At 54.3% G+C, this 18700-nt stretch overlaps 1 protein-coding gene across 8 annotated transcripts; it reads right to left on the bottom strand.

Moving 5' to 3' along the window:
• Positions 1-1862: 1862 nt before the first annotated feature.
• On the bottom strand, positions 1863-18700 carry Sidt2 (SID1 transmembrane family member 2). 8 transcript variants are annotated; one of them, XR_015451678.1, is made up of 27 exons: positions 18039-18700; positions 15876-15997; positions 15488-15652; positions 15354-15399; positions 14885-14986; positions 14695-14778; positions 13628-13727; positions 13369-13434; positions 12100-12193; positions 11689-11741; positions 10915-10983; positions 10667-10738; positions 10413-10475; positions 9494-9612; positions 9162-9235; positions 9003-9069; positions 8428-8501; positions 8161-8284; positions 7208-7325; positions 6633-6769; positions 6389-6497; positions 6051-6127; positions 5824-5895; positions 5431-5536; positions 4739-4849; positions 3399-3512; positions 1863-3309 (listed from the first exon to the last, which is right to left on the bottom strand). XR_015451678.1 is itself a non-coding variant. In XM_004856655.4 (27 exons), the coding sequence occupies exons 1-27, from the start codon at positions 18219-18221 to the stop codon at positions 3247-3249; spliced, it is 2559 nt and encodes an 852-aa protein (XP_004856712.1). In that variant the 5' UTR covers positions 18222-18700; the 3' UTR covers positions 1863-3246. The 8 variants fall into 8 exon arrangements, 6 of the variants coding, with proteins under 6 accessions (XP_004856712.1, XP_087068538.1, XP_004856714.1 ...); XM_004856655.4 differs by having other exon boundaries at positions 5824-5870; XM_087212412.1 differs by lacking the exon at positions 3399-3512 and having other exon boundaries at positions 5824-5870.

The raw sequence follows: 18700 nt of genomic DNA, 5'->3' as shown, positions 1-18700 counted from the left end.
AGCAGGAGGAGCCTGGCCCGGCCCCCCACACCCAGCCCCCCCAGTGACTCCGCACGGGCTCCATATTTGGAGAAAGACACCAAGTTGGAGCAGACTGCTGGGGGTGCCCAAGACATTCTCTGCGTGCTTTGGAGATGGAGCCTCCAGGGCGGGGTGACGGGGAGCCGCCGGGAAAAGCCTTTTATGGGCAGGACCACGAAGGCCTTCCCTGCTCTCCCGACTTAGGCTGCTCCTTCTTCATGGCTCCCTGCCCCCGGAAGAGTCCAAGACAAGTCTGGTCAAAAAGAGAGGAAGGGGGCTAGGAAGAAGGGATCCCTGGGACTCATGGGGGACAAACCAGTCCCCCTCTCTCAGGGGAACCAGCCTTTACTGAAGCTGAGCTCTGTGCCAGGCACCTGGGAAATGCTCCCATTAATACAACCATACTGTGAAGGCAGAGTCACTGTCCCCATTTTACAGATGAGAAAACTGAGGCTCAGAGTGCATCCTCCCAAGGCCACATGCCTAGGGATGACTTGTAAAAACCAGCTCCCTGCCCACCGGGTCTCTGACCACCAGAGAGGCCATCACACCCCTCTAGCAGTTGTCCTACCTGCTCAGGTGGGGGAAGCTTTCAGTTGGGGCATCTCAAGTTATGTGCTTTAGTTGGGATGGGGTTTGAGGGTTCAGCAACAGTGGAGTAACCCTGGCCTTACCCAGAGGGGACTAAGGTCTGGCAGGGCTAGATACAAGGGCTGGAGACTCAGAAGGCTGGGTCACCTCTTCTTCTACCTGTTCTGGAAGGAGACCCATTCGGATCTTGCTTGTACCTGGCTGCGGGGTCTTGAGAAAGGAGAGGCTGAGGAAGGTGGGGGACTTCCAGTGGAGTGTCTGGACTGTCCTCTTGTGCACACCCACCCTGTACTAGGGCCTCTGGTAGGGAGGACCCAACACACCCACTATACACAGAACACACACATACACACACAGCCGGCACCACCCATGCCAAGCTAGGCTTCTTGGAGAGAGTTTACCAGGTCTGGCAGGCAGGGGAGGGGCCTGCCTCAGAAGCTCCACCCATACAGGCCGGCTTCCCTAACTCCAGAGCTGGGCGGCGATAGAGCTATAGTGCCCCCCAGTGGTAGTATAGGAAAGAGCAGGGAGAGAAGCTGGAGACCGAGGAAAGCCGGCACTCTCCATTCCTGGATCCCCACCCCCACTCCATACCTCGGGTTGTGTCTTGAGTTCACCAGACTCCCTGGCCCCTGATTTTTGTCTTAGCCTGCTGAAATCAAATCAAGGCCTTCCACACTGAGCTACATTCCTAGCATTTTTTTTGAGACAGGGTCCTACTAAGCTACTAAATTGCCCGGGCTGGGATTGAATTTGAGATCTTCCTGCCTCAGCCTTCCAGAATGTGGGAATTATAGGTATGCGCCACCATGCCTGGCCTATGGATGTTTCAAAACTTTCTTCACTTGGAGCCTGCCCACCCTCTTTGGCACATTCCATTCCTGTATTGACATCCCGAGTACCCACCTTGACTCTGCAGCCTAAGCTGGGAAATGCTCAGGCAGAAGTGAAGCCGGCCTCAGCCTGATGAGTAGGTGCCAGGTGGGCAGAGCCAGTTGCTATTTACCAGGTACGGGGGATCTTAGAGGGGAGATGGCACAGCAAAGGCTTTCCCAATTCCTAGCCTCTGCTCAGCAGTGTCTGCTACAGAGGCAGCCCTGGTAAATGTTTACCAAGTTAATGGTGTTGTTTGAGGTAGAGGATGACATGGGGAGAGGTGGTCCCAAAGTGGGAAAAGGAAGATCCCAGCCCATCACTCACTCTCAACATCACCCAGGATGGGAGAGAAAATAAGGGGCACAGGAACTGCATCTGGTCGTTTCTTTATTGAATGCACTCATTCATAGAAAACAGAAACACAACCATAGTATGGAAACACATAAAACGGAGCTCTGGAATGAAGACCCAGACCAGCCTCCTATCCCAGGCCAAGGAGAGCTATAAATAGTTGGGGAGACTAAATCACATTCCCACCCCAAGGCAGAGACTCAACCTGATCAGCCCCATCCTTGGTATCTGGAATGGACCAGGTAAGGTGAAGGGAATCAAGGACCAGAGCAGCCAGAGGGCCCAGAGCTGAGGCAACTCCATGTAAACTCCAAGGCGTGCGTGTGTGTGTGTGTGTGTGTGTGTGTGCGCGCGCGCGCACGCGCGCCTGACGAAACTTGGCTGAAGACTGGATGGACTCAGAAGCCAGCCCTGGGTCTGACAGTGAGACTGGGACTGGGGACGCAGAGGGAAATGGCATGTCCCTTCCATAAGCCCCTTTCTCAGATAGGCACTGGGGCTCCCGCAGCTGTGGAGGGAGGATGGGCTGGGCTCTATACCACCCTCCTCTGCCCCTGGACATTCTTGGGCAGTGTCAGTGGCACTGAAAGGCCCCACTTGGGGCTTGGCAGGACTGAGGACTCAGAAAGGGACAGGTGAATTGTTTTTCCCTCCAATCCTGGTGCTGGCATCAGTCTGGGAGGCTTATGAAATGAAGAGATGACCTCCGAATTCAGCCCCTCAGTCAGAGGAGGCTCTCAAGCTGAGCTAAACGCCACTGCTAAACACCAGCCCGAGCACAGATCAGAGTGGGAGGAGCCTGCTCTGGGCCTCTTGTAGGCCGTAGCACCAAAAGCCTGGAACCAGTTGGCCAGCCCCCAAAATCCCACACCTGTATCGACCCTGGCTGACCAGAGTAGGCAGTGATGGCAGCGAGGTACAGCCCCCGGGAGAACTGGAGCCCCGTGGCAGGACACAAATCAGGTCCCAGACCAGGGTCCTGGAGTGGAAGCATAGGAAGAAAGGGCCCTGGGTTCCAGACTGAGGGGGCGGGGAGCATGGGTAGAATGCAAGGCATGAAATGGGGAGGGTATCACCTTCCCTCCTTCCTCCTTCAGAGGGACAAACGGAGAGCCAACAGACAGGTGGGGGCCTGTGGGAGGCCCCAACACTGAGAAAAAAGCAGCAATTTGGCCAATGTCTGGGCTATCAGGGGAGCAGGCCTCCTCCCTGGCAGAGGGAAGCTGCAAGGCTCAATACCACCATGACTGTACGGAGTCTGGCCTGCGCTAGACCTCGCTGTCCCACCACCATCCAGTGTTGGGCAGCAAGGCTGGGGCTCACAACCCCGGTACCATAGAGGCACCTTGGCAGGTGACAAAGAGGAGCTAAGGGCCCCATGAGGTAAAGCAAGGGGCCCAGCTCCTGCTAAAAGACATAGATCTTGTCCCGCTGCACAGTATCCAAGTCGTCATCCAGTGTCAGCAACACCTAGGGGGCAGATACTGGGTCAGGCGCAAAAGAGGCAGCCTCTGCCTCTCCTCCACCCTCCCCACTCAGGGCAGGGGTATCTCGTGTACCAGGAAGGACCCAAACATGGCGATGGAGGACAGGAAGTGCCAGATGTCGTGGTCATCAAAGAAGTTAAGGAGGATGCAGTCCCGATTGTGCTCCCTTGACTCTGCAGGAGTTTTCTGTGGGAGGGACAGTGGCAGCAGCCTGCTGACCCTGCTCCAGGGAAGCCAGGGCCAGACCCACTGGCCCTCTCCCTCTGGGGCACCTGCTCCTCCCAGCTTCAGGCCAAAAAGCACCTGGTTCTGACTCATTCCTGCCCCTCAGCCCCCACATCTACAAAATGGCTTTTTGTTACAAATGTTTGCCCAAGTTTGCTGTCTTCCCTTTTCTTTCTTCTGTCTTCCTTTTTCTTTCACTCTCATCCTCCCTTCAGCCTCCTCCCTTTTTTTTGTACTTGGGATTGAACCCAGAGCCTTTGCACTGAGCTATAACCCCATCACTTTTTGTTTTAAGACAGGATCTTGTTAATTCCCCAAGTTGCCCAGGCTGGCCTCAAGCTTGCCATCTTCCTGCCTCAGCTTCCCAGAGTGCTGGGATTACAGGCATGTACCAGCACACCTGGCCTCTTCATCCTTCTTTCCATGAACAGAGGGCTATGATTACTTGGAGATACTTCATCTCAGATGCAGAACTCACTGCCCTGCCTTGGCCCCATCCCTGTTCTCGTCTGTCCTCCACGGTCACCATTTCCCCTAAGTACGGTTGCCAAGTCACACCACTGGCCCCAGGAAGACAGTCGTGCGCTATGTGATGTTCAGGGTCCTCCCTGGTCTATCCACAACCTCTACTCTACATTTCCTGGTCATCTGCTTGTACCTACAGCTGTCTGTGCTACACTGAGGCCACAGACATGACCAAGGCCTGCCCTACCTTGAGGAGCTTGCAGGCTTTGCTTGGCTCCCAAATGTGTACGTTCACTGACCTCCAAATCTACCTTTACCTTCCCATCTTGCCTGTACCCTTCATTTCATGCATCGTATTATAAAGAACAAGACATGAGCTAGGGGCTAGGAATATAGCAGTGCACAGCATATGTCCGAGGCCAGGTTTGATCCTCAACACTAAAGAAAAAAGTGTCTCTCTTACACTAGATTATGAGCATCTCGTAGGCGAGACCATGGCAAACTTAGCTCTGACCACAGACTGAAAGGGTGACCACACCCTGGCTGTGTGCCCTTGGGAAGATCAGTTGGCCCAAGACTCAGCTGCCTGCTAAGTAAAATGGGGGACATCTCCATGCTGGAATATTGAATATTAGGGTATGAGGAAGCGGATATGAAAAGTGTTGGTCTCAGGAGAAAACAGGCCCTCCGTGGGCTCATGGTAAGCCAAGGTGACTACTCACCTGCCAGGTGCTGAGTCCCTGGAAGAAGAAGAAGAGCGCAAAGCCCCAGACCACAGAGGTGCAGATGATGCAGAGCAGAGGGATAAGCTTGATTTGCTCCCCGCTCCGGAGCTGGGTGGGAGTAGGGAAAGGGAAGAGAGCTGAGGGCCAGACTTCAACCCAAGCCACTGCCCAGCCTTTTCTGGACTCCCTCTCCTGGGGCCCTCCTGGCCCTCCCTTAGGAAGCCTGCTCGGACCCCCAGCATCTCACACATGGAACTCAACCAGTCCTCATGCTAGTAGTCTTATGTCCTCACCTGACGTCCACCCTCACTGGGCCTCCACATCCCCAGGAACCTGGTGCCAACAAAGGGTACGAGCTGGGGGCTCTCCTCTCACACTGGAGGGTCTGGGGAAGCTCACCTGGAAGGCACCTGGTCCTCAGAGGCCCCAGCCCATCACAGATTTTGAAAGCCCCACCTCCTCTCAATCTCTGCAATGAAAGGGCCCCTGGGCTGGGACCTGGGAGTGGAGATCAGTGGCAGAGTGCTTGCTCAGTGGTTGGTTCTAGCCTCCCTGCTCCTCAAACCTCGCTGGCATAGAAATGGACAGAAAATTTTCATTCCCTCTCATGGTTGCCCAGGAAGACCATGCCCATATCCATTCCCAAAAGCAGAGCAGTTGAGAGAAGAGGCTCAGCTCTCCCCACTCACCTTCATGATAATGTAGAAGGCAAAGTAAAGTAGTAGGTTGCAGATACCAATGGCCAACAAGTAGGAGGCAAAATCATTGGGCCGCATGATGAGCCCATAGGCAGCCCTGCAAGAGGGAAGAGGGAGGGGAGAGGGATTGGCGAAGCAGGGGAGGGCCAAGAGCAGGAGCCCTCTCCCTGGTCCCCACACCACTACTTTCTATCATGATGCTGGGCTGGGTTCAGGGGCCTACAGAAGACTCTTGAAGCCCAGGGACCAACACCTCTCTCCTCAGCCCTTATCCCTTACGCCCAACACCTACAAGTTGTCCACAGGCCCCAAGGCAGCCAGTGGCTGGCCACGCCCCCCAGCTGTCTTCCCAGCCAGGTTACCCCAGCCAATGGCCACACTCACAGCGACCAGTTGATAATGTTGCCCATGACCAGCAGCACCATGCGGTCCTGGGGGGAAGCAGAGACATGGAGACTGAGAGGAAGAAGAGAGACAGGGAGAAAAGTGGCAGAAGGCCCAAGTCAGCGAGTCCTCTCCCCTACCCCGGGTTCCCTGCTACGCTTCCCTGTCCCCACTGGAGGGAAGAGAACAGTGGGGAGGAGAAAGGGGCTGGGGAGCCGGGCAGGTACCACGTAGAGGGGCCCGCTGCACTGCCGGATGCAGTCCGTGTAGAGCACATGGAGGATGCGGCGGAAGATCCCCCAGTCTGCAAGGAGAAGGGCATGCTGCTGAAGAGCACAGGGTACTCTTCCGTGCTGGACCCCTGGCCTGTGCCAGCTGAAAAAAGCCAGAGCCTTCAGAGGGCACAGCCATCTCGAATTCCTCACCCAGTGATTCCTCCAGGGCCCTCAGTGAAAGGACAGAACCGAAAGGTCTCCAGTCTGTTTAGGTCCCCAAGGCCACCAACCCCTCACTCCAGAGGTTCCTCAGCCCTCTCTCCCATGCCCTGCCCTGGGAAGGCTCTTACCCAGCTTCCAGCGGCCCATGTAATAGAGCTGCGTGCTGAGGAGCAGGGTGGCAATGATGTGAATGACGGAGAAGACAATCCAAAATGCCGTGTTCCCTTTGCCAAAGACCTGTCAGAAGGCCATAGGCAGCACGAGTGAGGGAGTGCCCAGGAAGGAGCAAGATCTCTCCAGCAGGTGGAGAGGCAGCATGCACACCCACATGTGGGAATATGTGTGTGCACTTCCCCTGGGGTAAGCACTCACCACGCCCAGCACGGAGAAGAAGATGACGATGGCCAAGCAGGCATAGGCACTGTAGGCGCTGGCATTGATGTCTGGGTGCCGCTTCTGGTAGAGCTTCAGCATGCAGAGTCCAGCAATCATGTACATGAACGATGTGTCTGGGTTGGGGGACATGGAACATCCGCCAGGCCTTAGCAGAGAACCTCAGCCCAGCAACCAGCAAGGAAGAGGGCCCCATATCTTGTTATAACGTGGAGTGAGGTGGAAGCAGGGTGAACTCCAGTCCCTTACTGTCCCTGCCACCTCACTAGTTGTCACTAGTCTGATGCCTCCTGATGACAAAGACAACTTAGTCTGAGCTTCTTGGTCTGTGAGCACCATTCCTAATGGTTCTGCTTTCTGAGCTTATGCATGCCTTTATGTAGGACAAGCTCAGCAGAGGCCCATTTACCATATGTGGGATATGTATGTGCCATCGCAGCTACCCTAGCCTTGGAGTTCCCTATAGGGCTGAGTCTTAGAGATACCTTTGGTGACCTAGGAGTAGTGCAGGGCTCAGGCAGGCTAGGTTCAGCCAAAGAGGGAGCTCCACTTACCAAACTGGAAATTAGTATAGTTGGGGCAGACGTGATAGCAAGCACTAAGAAGTCCCTCCATCATCAGTGCTGTGCCCATGGCATAGAATAGACCGAAGTGTTTGGGAATCCCACATTCCTGTAGGGAAGAAGGGAAGGGCAGGAGGGTGAGGTAGGAAGGGAAGAAGGGACCCAAACAGGTCATCCTGTAAGGAATAAAAGAAAAGGGGTGGATCCATGTTGAGTGGGTATATGTGGAAGGCTGGGCAAGAGAAGGCAGAGCAAGGGGACCAGAACAGGGAAGACTTGGGCAGGGCAGGGCTTGGCAGGGCAGGGCAGGGCAGGGCAGGGCTGGACTGAGTAGTATAGAGAGGGTAAAAAAGGATAAGGCAGAGCAGGATCCAGGCAGGGCAGGGCAGGGCAGGGCAGGGCAGGGCTGGGCTGGGCAGGGCAGGGCAGGGCAGGGCAGGGCTGGACTGAGTAGTATAGAGAGGGTAAGAAAGGATAAGGCAGAGCAGGATCCAGGCAGGGCAGGGCAGGGCAGGGCAGGGCAGGGCAGGGCAGGGCTGGGCAGGGCAGGGCAGGGTAGGGCAGGGCTGGACTGAGTAGTATAGAGAGGGTAAGAAAGGACAAGGCAGAGCAGGATCCAGGCAGGGCAGGGCAGGGCTGGGCTGGGCCAGGCTGGGCTGAGTAGTATAGGGAAGGCATGGGAGGATAAGGCAGGGCAGGATCCAGGCAGGCAGGGTAAAGCAGGGCTGTGCTGGGCTGTGCTGGGCTGTGCTGGGCTGAGTAGTATAGGGACAGGGAAGGGAAGGAAGGATAAGGCAGGGCAGGACCCAGGCAGAGCAGGGCAGGGCTGGGGAGGCAGAGCTAGTCTGGGCTGGGCCATTCCTGCCAAAAAGCATGGACTAGAGCCAAGGCCCTGAGTATGTGCTGGAGCTGAGGTCTCAGCAGGCAGGCAGGTGCTCACTCACCATGGCATAGAGATCGTTGCGCAGCAGGGCCCGGTTGTGGTTGATCTCCCGCTGCAGGATGATGAGCAGGAAGAGCAGCCCCAGCAGGATGTACCCCAGGTTGCTGAGGATGTTGTTGAAGGCGCTAGAAAGGGCAATTCAAGGTACACTGTGTTGGCCTCACATACAGACCTTTTCTCTGGCCTGGGCAGACATTTACAAAGTACCCCCATCCCTGCCCTGGTTCCTGGCTCCCCTGCAGAAGGGGACTCCTAGCACAATCCCCACCTGAGGTTGCCCAGTGGGTGAGCACAGAGGAAGTTGTAGTAGCAGATGTCCTGATTGCCTGTGACATTCACCACCTGTGTGGGGGGGGGAGCTGTTAACATGCCCATCTCAGCCCACAGCCCACACCACAACCTGGGCCTGAATGGCAAGAGAGCACCTGTCACCATGGCTAGCATGTGTGCATGTGCCCGGGCATCTACCTCTTCTGAAAACAGATGCCAAGTGGCACAGCATTGCCCACCTCCTTAGGTGTGGCTAGAAACCCTGACACATGACCGTGACAGAAGTTCCTGCCCCACAGTACATAGAAAAGAGAAGGGAAACCAACACTTACAAAGCCCCATGACTTTTGTTTCATAATCCTCACCACACTGTTTTCAAGTTGCCCTCATTTCGCAGACATAGAAACTGATGCACAGGGAAGTTAAGTGATTTGCCCAAGGTCTCTCAGCTGGCATGGCAGAGTTGGGACCTAAGACCTGTGCTCATTGGAGGGAGAGCCCTGGCTTCTAGGCTCCGTGCTTTAGGGCTAAGTCCCAGACTGTGACCAAGGTAAGCCAGACCTGGCTCCTCACCGTCTGGTAGGTGATCACCAGCTGTATCACAGGAAGGGCATAGAAGACAGCAATGGTGGCGATGTTCCTGAGGAGCAGGAAAGTAGCAGTAAGGTGGGCAGAACCTGAGAAGTCCCCACCCCCTGTGACAGGAGTCCCCCACCTGCCCCGTCTACCCACCAAAAGTAGATCTGGTACTTCTTCCGCAGAACACGTTTGTCCTTCCGTGCCAGGTCAGCCACGTAGAGGTATTGCTGGGGAGAAGCAGGGGGAGCTCTGTTTACCTACCACCCTAGAACCCATGCAGACAGGAACCTAAGCCATCACACTGTGGCAGGGTCTTTGCCAGCCAGTTGGGGAAGGGGTTGGGAGCCAAGTTAATTTCGCCTATTCTGGCCCAGCTGAGCTCTTCCTCTGCTTCCCTAATAGACCGCGGAAGTATGTGGGGCCTGAACACAGAATGCCCCATGGTCAGAAAATTCCAGCCAGGGCCAGGCCCTTGGGTATCAGACCTTGGTGCGAATGACATTCTTGTCGGACTCGATGTCAGTCAGTGTGTCATAGTCATCCTCTTCCACGGAGCTCATGGAATCCAGGCGTGGCCGAGGACCCACTGGGTCAAAGGGGTGGTCTGGGAAGGGCAGGGAAAAAGGAATGGGGATGGTGAGCACAAAACTTGAGGTCGGCCCCACCCAGTCAAGGCAATTGTCCAAATTACTAGGCACTGGGGAAGAGGCAAACTGTGGGCCATAGCTCAGAGCAGGGTTGGGGGTGGGCTTAGGTGCTGGGAGGTGTGAGGTACTTCTAAGCCAGGGGTGAGCAAGGGTGGCCTCTGCAAAGAGGAGACCACAGAGGGACAGCCCCAGCTGTGCTCCACGCCTGGCTCCCCTGCCTGAGCTAGAACTTCCCAGGCCAGGCAGACCCCAGGCCCTGCACACAAGTAACAGGATTGAATTCAGCCAGTCATGTTGATTACAAGGTGCCTGGCCCTGTGGGTTCTGAGAAGACACTGCCTTGGCCCCCGCTGGGTTAATGAGCCAGCAGGTCTGGGGTATAGGAAAGGGCAAGAGGCTGCCTCTACAAAGAGCACTCTTCTTTATCCTCATCCGTCTCCCGCTTTCAGAAGCTTCCTTCTGTGACCTCACCTAATCAAAGCCCCCAGAGGCCAGAAATCTGACCCTTGAAGACCAGGTGAGGATGGTGCTGGCAAAAAGGACACCAACTAGAATATCTGACCTGGGGGTAGCTGAGGTGCCAGCCCACCAGCACTGGGGACCACACTTGTCTATCTCAGAAGACACACAAGCCGGCATCACTGGCATTAGATGGGAAGCCATGCACCAAGCATCTTTCTAGTCCCAGAGCCAATAGGCTCCAGTCAACCACCCTGGCAGGAGCTGATTGGCAGCCCCACCCCCTCCCCACATCTACCCATGGCAATGCACAGCTGCCGCATCTGGCCAAAGGGGAGGCGCCGCTTGAACTGGTCGTGCCCTTCAAAGGAAAGGGAAAGTTACCAGGGAACTGGGGACAAGGAGAAAATAATGAGGGAGGAGAGAGGGCAGGAGAACAGCAGGCTCTTTTCTTTTTCTAGCATCTGCCAGAAGAGGCAACTGTCCACCCTGATGTTTCATCCAGCCAATAGCGGCCCTGTACCATACACCCTGCCTGCCTGGCCCACTCACCCTGGTAACTGTAAGACAGGTCCCCACTACCAGCACTGTCAACCAAAGCATCAGTGGATCCGGAACCATTCTCTGCAGGGAACAGTAAGTGGTGAGGCAAGAGGGAGTGACCTCAGAGAAAGGGGCCCATCCCTATGGGGCTCTGAGAAGCTGCAAGGGCTCAGGTATCAAGAGGAGGCTGCTGCCTCTTCAACACATGGAGACTGAGGTAGGAATGGGCAAGTACATTTTCTGGCTTTGACACTTACCCAAGGAGCCATAGTTGTAACCCTCATAAGAGCTGCCAGGAAAGGAATCAGCCAGGACCCGAGGGTGACCTGCAATGAGATGTCAAGGTCCCTTTAGCCCTGGAAGCAGAGAGGTCTACAGTCTGGGGGAAGAGGGAAAAATCCAGAAAAGACAGCCACAGAGGAGCCATGCCAACTGCAAAAAGTAAACACCTATCCAGGCAAACACATCTCACTCCCCCTACCACAGCACACATGCTTGAACCCCAGCATGCCTCTCAATGGAAACATGCCACCCTGTGTCCTCCCTAGAGAGAAGAAAGTCAGGAAACCAACACACCCAAGCTACCAACCGTAAGGATACACAACATCTGGCTGCCCAGCCACCCCCCCTGACAACCCTGGGCTTCAACTCCCTCCCCCTGGACTGCAGCTCCTCTATCCCTAGCACCTGGAGCTTACCAAGGAGAGAAGCTGAGAGAGAAGGTCCCAAGCAGGAGGGAGGACAGAGAGTAAGGGAAGGTGAAGAAAGAGAGCAGAATGTTAATAACCCCGGATACTGTGAGCTGTACTGCCTGAAGTGGACAGTGCAGACAGATGCAGAACAAAGAGATCAAGTGACAGCTTCCAGGGTGGTGTGTTAGGGATGGATGGGCACAAGAATGTTATTCCCTGTCTGAACAATCCAAATTCCCCAGCACTTCCTCCTCCAACCCATGAGGGAGCCACCCACCATTTTCCCTTTGGAGACAGTAACCAAACCCTGCCCTCCCCTCCCAGTCCCCCTGGAGGTACCACTTTCTGGGCAGGTTCGGTCTATGGCCAGCAGAAGAGTCTTCTTCTTCTGCCTGTAGGGAAAGAATCCAGAGGACACCCAGATGGGGCGGGACAAGGATCCCTCTGTGCTGGGCTGGCCTCCCTTCTACCCTTGCCACCCCATTCTGATCCTTCTAATGCGGTCCTCTAGCCTGGATCAGAAGTCCTCTCAGGCTGGGGAGCAACTCAGGGTCTCACTTCTCGGGAAGGAGACTGAGGGGAGGGGCTGTCCTTCAGAGAAGTGGCTCACGGATGACAAACCCTATGAGGGACCAGCTTTGTTGGAGGATCATTAGATTACCCTAAGCGAGCTCAGGTCCTGGCAGGCAATCTCCACCATGCCCCTGTCTACCAATCCCAATCAGGGGAGGCCCAAGAGTTCCATCTCACCTCCAGTTCTCCCAACAGGCCAGGAGGACGGTCAACAGGTAGAAGGAGAGAAATATCCCCAGGCAAAAGAGCATCCCACCAACGTAGGCCTCAGCTGCAAGGGAAGAAACAGGAAGGCAAAAGCTTGCAACAGTGCCCACCATGGCACCAAGGTCTTCATGATCTGGCTTCTCTGTGTAGCTCATCATGTCTCTCGAAGTGTGAACAACTGGCAATTTCCCAATTCCTCAAATTCTGACATGATTTTGCCTTTGCTCATGTTGCTTCTTATGCTAGAATTTTCTATTTCTTGAAAACTCTACTTCAACTTAACTTTTAAACCACATCCCAAGAACTGTGATTTTTTCCCTCTAGGAAATCTTCTCTGTCCTTCACTCAGGCAGTGACTTGTCCTTTGCTCATCACAGCTCTTTGGCATCCTGCAGAGCAACAACCGCCTGTCTCTCTACACAGGATCTCCTTATGAAGTGTAACCCATAGCCCTGTGTGGTGGTACACATCTACAATCCCAGAACGCACAAGGATGAGGCAGAAGAATCTCAAGCTCTAGGCCAGCCCAGGCCACATAGCAAGTTCAAGGTCAGTATGAACTATATAGAAAGACACTATCTCAAAGAGAAAGAAAGAAAAAGAGAGAGAGAAAAAAGAGAGAGAGGGAGGGAAGAAGGAGAAGGGATGGGAAAGGATAGAAAGGGAAGGAAAAGGAGGGAAGGGGAGTGGAAGGAGGGAGGGAGGGAAAAAGAAAGAAAATAGCCCTAGCATAGCACCTGACATATAGGAAGGACCCAATAAATATTTGCTGGGTAAATAAGCCATGTAGGAGAAGCAGCTTCTTTCCCCTCCTACCACATTTCCTTATTCCTACCATATTCCTTATTTTTACCTTATATTCGCCAGTTTATACAGGGCACATTTAATCACTCAGTAAATATTTACTGAACACTGACTAAGGCCCCCAAATTTTGCTGCTAATTTTGTGCTAAGCTTCACGACTGTGTTAATAAGACTGATTTTATTACATCTGGCTTGATGAGATTCTGCTCCTGGTAAGTGCAGAGAGTGACCTAGAACTCAACTCTTCAGACTTGGGTCACAGACTCCGTGCCCTACACCAGGGAACCCACCTCCCTGCCAAGAACACCAACCTCCACCCAATGGCCTGCCTGGGTAGGTCCTCACCACCTTCCTGTTCAGAGAACACCCTCACCCCTGGGTCTGAGCAGAAGAGACAGGGAGGCCGGCCTATCCCACTCAGTCACCCACACTCACACGTGACTGCTTTGGATACCAGCACTGACAGGGTTTTCTGGCGGTGCCCTTGATCAACCGGTTCATCTGGAAGTAAAATGTCAAAGAGGCAAAGCAGTTGCCAGGAGCTTGGTGAGAGTCAGTGGGACCTGGGCTTGGAGGCACTGGGGCCAAAACCCTGTGTCCCATCAGATCCACCAACAGCTATGTGGGCTCTTCCAGCCCTCAAGAAGCCACCAAGCACTCCCCAGCCCTAGTATGCATCAGGCACAGAGTGTACCTTCTACAAAGGGGTAGAAAGGCAAGGAACCCCCGCAGGCCTGGTCTTCAGTCTTCACCACCACCACTACGTAAAAGCTGTTGCTGGGGAAGTCTTTGCGCTGCAGGGTGTGGAAGAGGAGAAGGATCATCGTCATGGCCACCATTCTTTTCTGATGTTTACTCTGGGCCAGATACTATGCTAAAATCTTTACACATATTACTTAATCCAATGACAAATTATTTGGGGGGGGGGATTTAGCTCAGTAGTTTCGCTGCCTGCTGTGCAAGCACAAGGACCCAAGTTCGATCCCTGGTACCAAAAAAAAACAAAACAAAAAAACAAATTATTTTTTGGTACTGGGAATTGAACACAGGGCCTTTGCATTGAGCTCTTCTTTTATTTTTTATTTTGAGACAAAGTCTGGCTAAGTTGCCCAAGTAGGACTCAAATTTGTGTCTTTCTGCCCCAGGAATATATAGTCCCAAGTAGCTGGGATTATAGGCATATGGCACTGTGCCTAGCTCCCACAAAGATTCTTGAGAGAAATACTACTTTACTACTATTACCTGCATTGGACAGATTCAGAAGTTAGCATGGGTCATGCTGCCAACCACTGGAAGAGCCAGGATTATCTGGCTCCACAGCCCAAACCAAACCTACATTATGGCCAGGTGAGCAAATGTGTATGTGCCCCACATGGCTGTAGAAGAAAAAGTGGAGGTAGGTATCACACTGCCTGTCAGTTGCAAAACTTGAGGTTGTGAGGTGAACACACCGCTTCTCCCTCCCTGACACCAGAATGCACCTATGCCAAGGGTAGCATCTTGAACAGCGCCCTCATTTGCATTGTAAGGAATAAAATAAAGACAGGAAGAAAGGGAATTCTGCTCTTTCCTATCCCCAAGAGTGACTAGGATTATAGTTTAACTCACCTATACTGGGGGACCCAAAGTCACAGGTATTGGAGGGCCAAGATTCAGCCATGGATAGGGTAGGAATGGGGCAGAGGAAAAGGGGCAGGGTTTGGAAAGTCACCCAGCTTATCAGCCAGCCACTTCTCCCAGAAGGCCATGTGCATTTCCTACCTGGACCGTGATGGCTGCCTTCTTGGTCATAGTCTGGTACATGCCAATGAAGGCTACATTGTTGTCCAGGTCGTAGACAGGGCACTACAGAGGAAGGAGGGGAGAGGCAGATGGATGGGGACCTGGGTCCTGTCCCTCTCTTTAGTGATGCTGCTACCTACTGGTGAGAGGAAAAGGATAGGCAACTTACCAGGACATCCTGGATGGAGATGACTGAGCAGGGAAAGGCCACGTCAGAGGTCACCTTGACAATCACGGAGTCTGCTCCCTCAGGGAACTCATACTTGAAGTACTGAGGGCACAGGAGGGCAGAGTGAGCCCCACCTTGTGAGGATGCTCTCTGCCCCTGGATGGTACAGTCTCCTATGAGCCAAGCCCCAGAATCTTCTTGGGTTAAGTAGAGGAGGCTCTCTGGGAAGAAGGGCCTTGACTGTAAGCAACCTTACTGAGCACTCAGGCAGAGTTGGAAAGATGGCAACTAGACTCATGTCTCTACACTGACCCACTGTCTGTTCCTCACCACAATAGGATGGGAGCTCCTCCTTCCAGACTCTCCATGGAGAATGCAACCACTCCCAACTTCTACTCCTGCTCTCATGTTCACACATCCCATTTGTCCCTCCACAAGGGTGAGGATGACAATGACAAGAGGATTTTACCTGGGGCTGGGCTGCAGTGGTATTGAAGCTAAATTGCTCCCCGGTCCTGCAGGGCACAGAAGGACCCCTATGTCACTCCTAGAGCCTTGAAAGGAAGCCAGTCCCCACAGTACCCCTCGCTCTACCCTGCAGACCTGAGGACAAAGTCATCTATCCGGGTGACCCGGAGCTGATACGTGGTGTTGACAGGTGACAGCGTGGAGACATCCACATAGAAGAATTGGACCTCAGACTCATTCTTGGTGGGGGGCTGACACAGTGTTCGCTCCACTTTTTGGTAGAGGTACTTGCGCTGAAACCTATAGCCCAAAGCAGAGTCAGGATATGACTGCTATCCTGCCACTCCAGAGCAGTGTGGCCCCAATTCTTCCAATCAGGTTCCCACAACTCCCAAGCCTTAGGCTGACAAGCTCCAGGCACAGGAAGTGGAGAGGAGAAGGTTGGGGGGAGGGTTCCTGGGTGAGGCTCTGAGCAAGGACTGGCCTAAGGCCAACCCCTCCCTGCTCCCCAGGTCCTACTCACAGCCCTCGCAGGATTAGGGGCACCTGGAAGGACACCACAGCCTCCTTCTGGCGGACCACAAACAGCAAAGGCGCTCCCTTCTCCTTGTTCAGGACGTTCACAGACACACGCACACCCTCGGTCTGGAGATGACAAGGAAGTGTTCTCACATCTCCATCCCTGCCCCGGTATAAGGCTAGAGACTGTGAGCCATGCCCTCCCTCCCTCATCTACCCTGGCCAGTTCGGAAGCCATCGACACTCCTTCTGCCAGAACAAGGCCCATCTCCAGGAAGGACTGGACTGGGTGAGAGGAGAGGCTCAGGAAGAGCCTGGCTCCTGGCCGCAGGTGGGTTCTGGGCAGCAGGACCTGGGGTGTCTCCAGGATACCCCATTCCATCCATGTGCGTAGGATGCACATGCCTGCACACACATGCATATGTACACCACGCACACACACACACACAAACACACAGGAGAAAAGCAAGAAATGATTGTCTTCCTTGTGAGCCAGGAGACCAGCATGAGGCTCTGGTTCAACAACTAATCTGAGGCCAGAGCCAGCAGGGATGGGGGTAAGGAACAATGTGGGGAAGGCAGAGATGTTGAAAGGCAAGTTATATCTTTAGCTCTGACCAAGGAACAGGACTATAGAGAAGTCACTTCGCATTTCTGGGCCTCAATTTCCCCCTCTGCAAAATAATATTCTCATTCTTACCTATAGAGGAAGGTACTGTGTATAACAGTGGGAACTTTAAAAAATCCTGGGAGGGGCCAGGGATTTAGCTCAGTGGTTCTGGCGCCTGCCTCGCAAGCGCAAGGACCTGAGTTCGATCCCGGGTACCAAAAAAAAAAAAAAAAAATCCTGGGAATAGTTATTAATGGGATGCCAAAACCCAAAGCTTAGGGTAGCATTTCCCAAAGAAGTAGACATTGCAGCTCTAAGGGTAACCTCAGATATAGGACAAAGAAAGAAATCACACAAGCAAGAGAAGATCACACTTCGGGGAACAGCACTGAAGGGAAATCTTGGCTTGCTAGACAGAAAACAAACCCTCTCTCTCCATCTAGGAAAAAAAAAAGTCTCAGTCTGACCATTTTCAACTCCACTGTTTCCTAGTAAATCCAGATCCAGATCCAGTTCTGGAGAGAGATGAGAAAGCTAGCAGGAGCCAGGTGTGGTGGCACAGGCCTATCCCCAGCACTTGGGAGGCTGAGGCAGAAGGATGGCAGTGAGGCCAGCCTGGGCTACATAGTGAGTTCAAGGCCAGCCTGAACTGCAGTGAGAGCCTTCCCAAAAAGAAAAAAAAAAGCAAGCAAGCTAACAGGAGACACAGCCTAGCTGCAAGAAGGGACCAGACGTCCCAGACCTAGGCATCCCCAGTCTCAACTTCCTCGGCTGGAAAGAAATGAAAGAGAACCCAGGGTGAAGCCAGCCATGGTGGCACACATGGGAGGCTGAGGTAGAGGATCAGAAGTCCACAGGCAGTCTGCTACATAGGAAGTTCAAGACCAGCCTGGACTGGATAGTGAATTTCGGCCTCAAAAAAATCAATAAGAAGAGCAAGAAGAAGAGAAAGGAAGAAGAAAAAAAACGGAAGAAGAGAGGAGGAAGGAAGGGGGAGGTGGAGACAGACGGAAGAAGATGAAGAGGAAGAGGAAGGAATTGAAGTTTTTAGGGAAATAGGGATTCTTCACAGGGCACAAACTCCCTTTCTCTTGCTACCCAACTTGTAATTGACCTTATCTCTGCACCCTTAACTTACAAGGCCAACTGGCTTTCTCTGAGGAAAACAGGAAAGTCTTGCATTCATCTCCCCGAGAGTCTTTTCAGTTCTGGGCCTGTCTCATCTCCTGGGGTTGTTTGGACAACCCTAGGAGCAAGCTCCTTATCCCCTTGCACCAGGATCTCACAGGGCTGCCAGGTGCTGGGGGCAGGGTAGGAAGCAGGCCAAGCTCACTCAGAACCCAACCGATTGGCGGGAAGGGGTGGAAGAGAAGAGAAGGGACAACTTCAAAAATTGTCCAGGTGGAGCTTCAGAGAAACACTGGTGGCAAAGGAAGGACCGCCAAAGAGGCTCCAGTGTAGTTCTGGGGAGCAACCGTCAGGACGGCTAGTTCCATGGCCTCGCCGTCTGCTCACCCACTCTCCTCAGCCCCCAGCCCAGCCCAGCTCAGCCCTCACCCGGTTGCGGGTCACAGTGTGGTTGAAGGTGTAGATGTTGACCAGCTCGCTGTTGACCTCATCCGCGTAGAGGTGCTCAAACTCGGCGTCTTTCTGCGAGACGTTCTTGGGCCCCAGGACACCCATATGGCTCTCGACCGAGATCGCCAAGAGCACCAAGAAGGGCAAGCCCGGAGCGAACATGGCCCCGGAAGGGCGGCAGAGGCGGCGGCGGCAGCAGTGGGGGCGGTGGAGACAGGCGACAGGACACCTCCTGGACGAGTTGCGGCTGCGGCCGCAGGTTCCAGCATCTCACCAGGACCAGAACTTTAACCCCGGCCCGAGATTAGGAAACGTCCCCTCCCTGGAGACGCGGAGGCGCTCCCGGGGCCGCGGACGGAGGGGGGGCGGGGGGGGCAGGCGAGGTGGGGGCTCCGAGAAGGGACCCCGGCTCGCGGGGGGCTGAGCAAGGCCCCGCAACCCCGCAGCCCCCCGCCAGGGCCGTGAGAACCAGGGGCGGCTGGTTGCTGGGAGCCAGAAGACGCCGGGCGAGGGGAGGGGAGGGGAGGGGAGGGGAGGGGGCCCCGGGGGCGGGGGCGGGGGCGGGGGCGGCCACGAAGGGAGGAGGAGTCGGAGGGCAAGGGATGTGATGGGTGGTGGCGAGTTTTTCGGGACGAGGGCCC

Source organism: Heterocephalus glaber, unplaced genomic scaffold, assembly GCF_053883595.1.
Source record: "Heterocephalus glaber isolate CG9 unplaced genomic scaffold, H.glaber_assembly_v1.0 deba00001429, whole genome shotgun sequence".
NCBI classification, from domain to species: domain Eukaryota; kingdom Metazoa; phylum Chordata; class Mammalia; order Rodentia; family Bathyergidae; genus Heterocephalus; species Heterocephalus glaber.
Note: the sequence above shows the minus strand (reverse complement) of the source record. Positions and strands in the feature narration are given on the sequence as shown.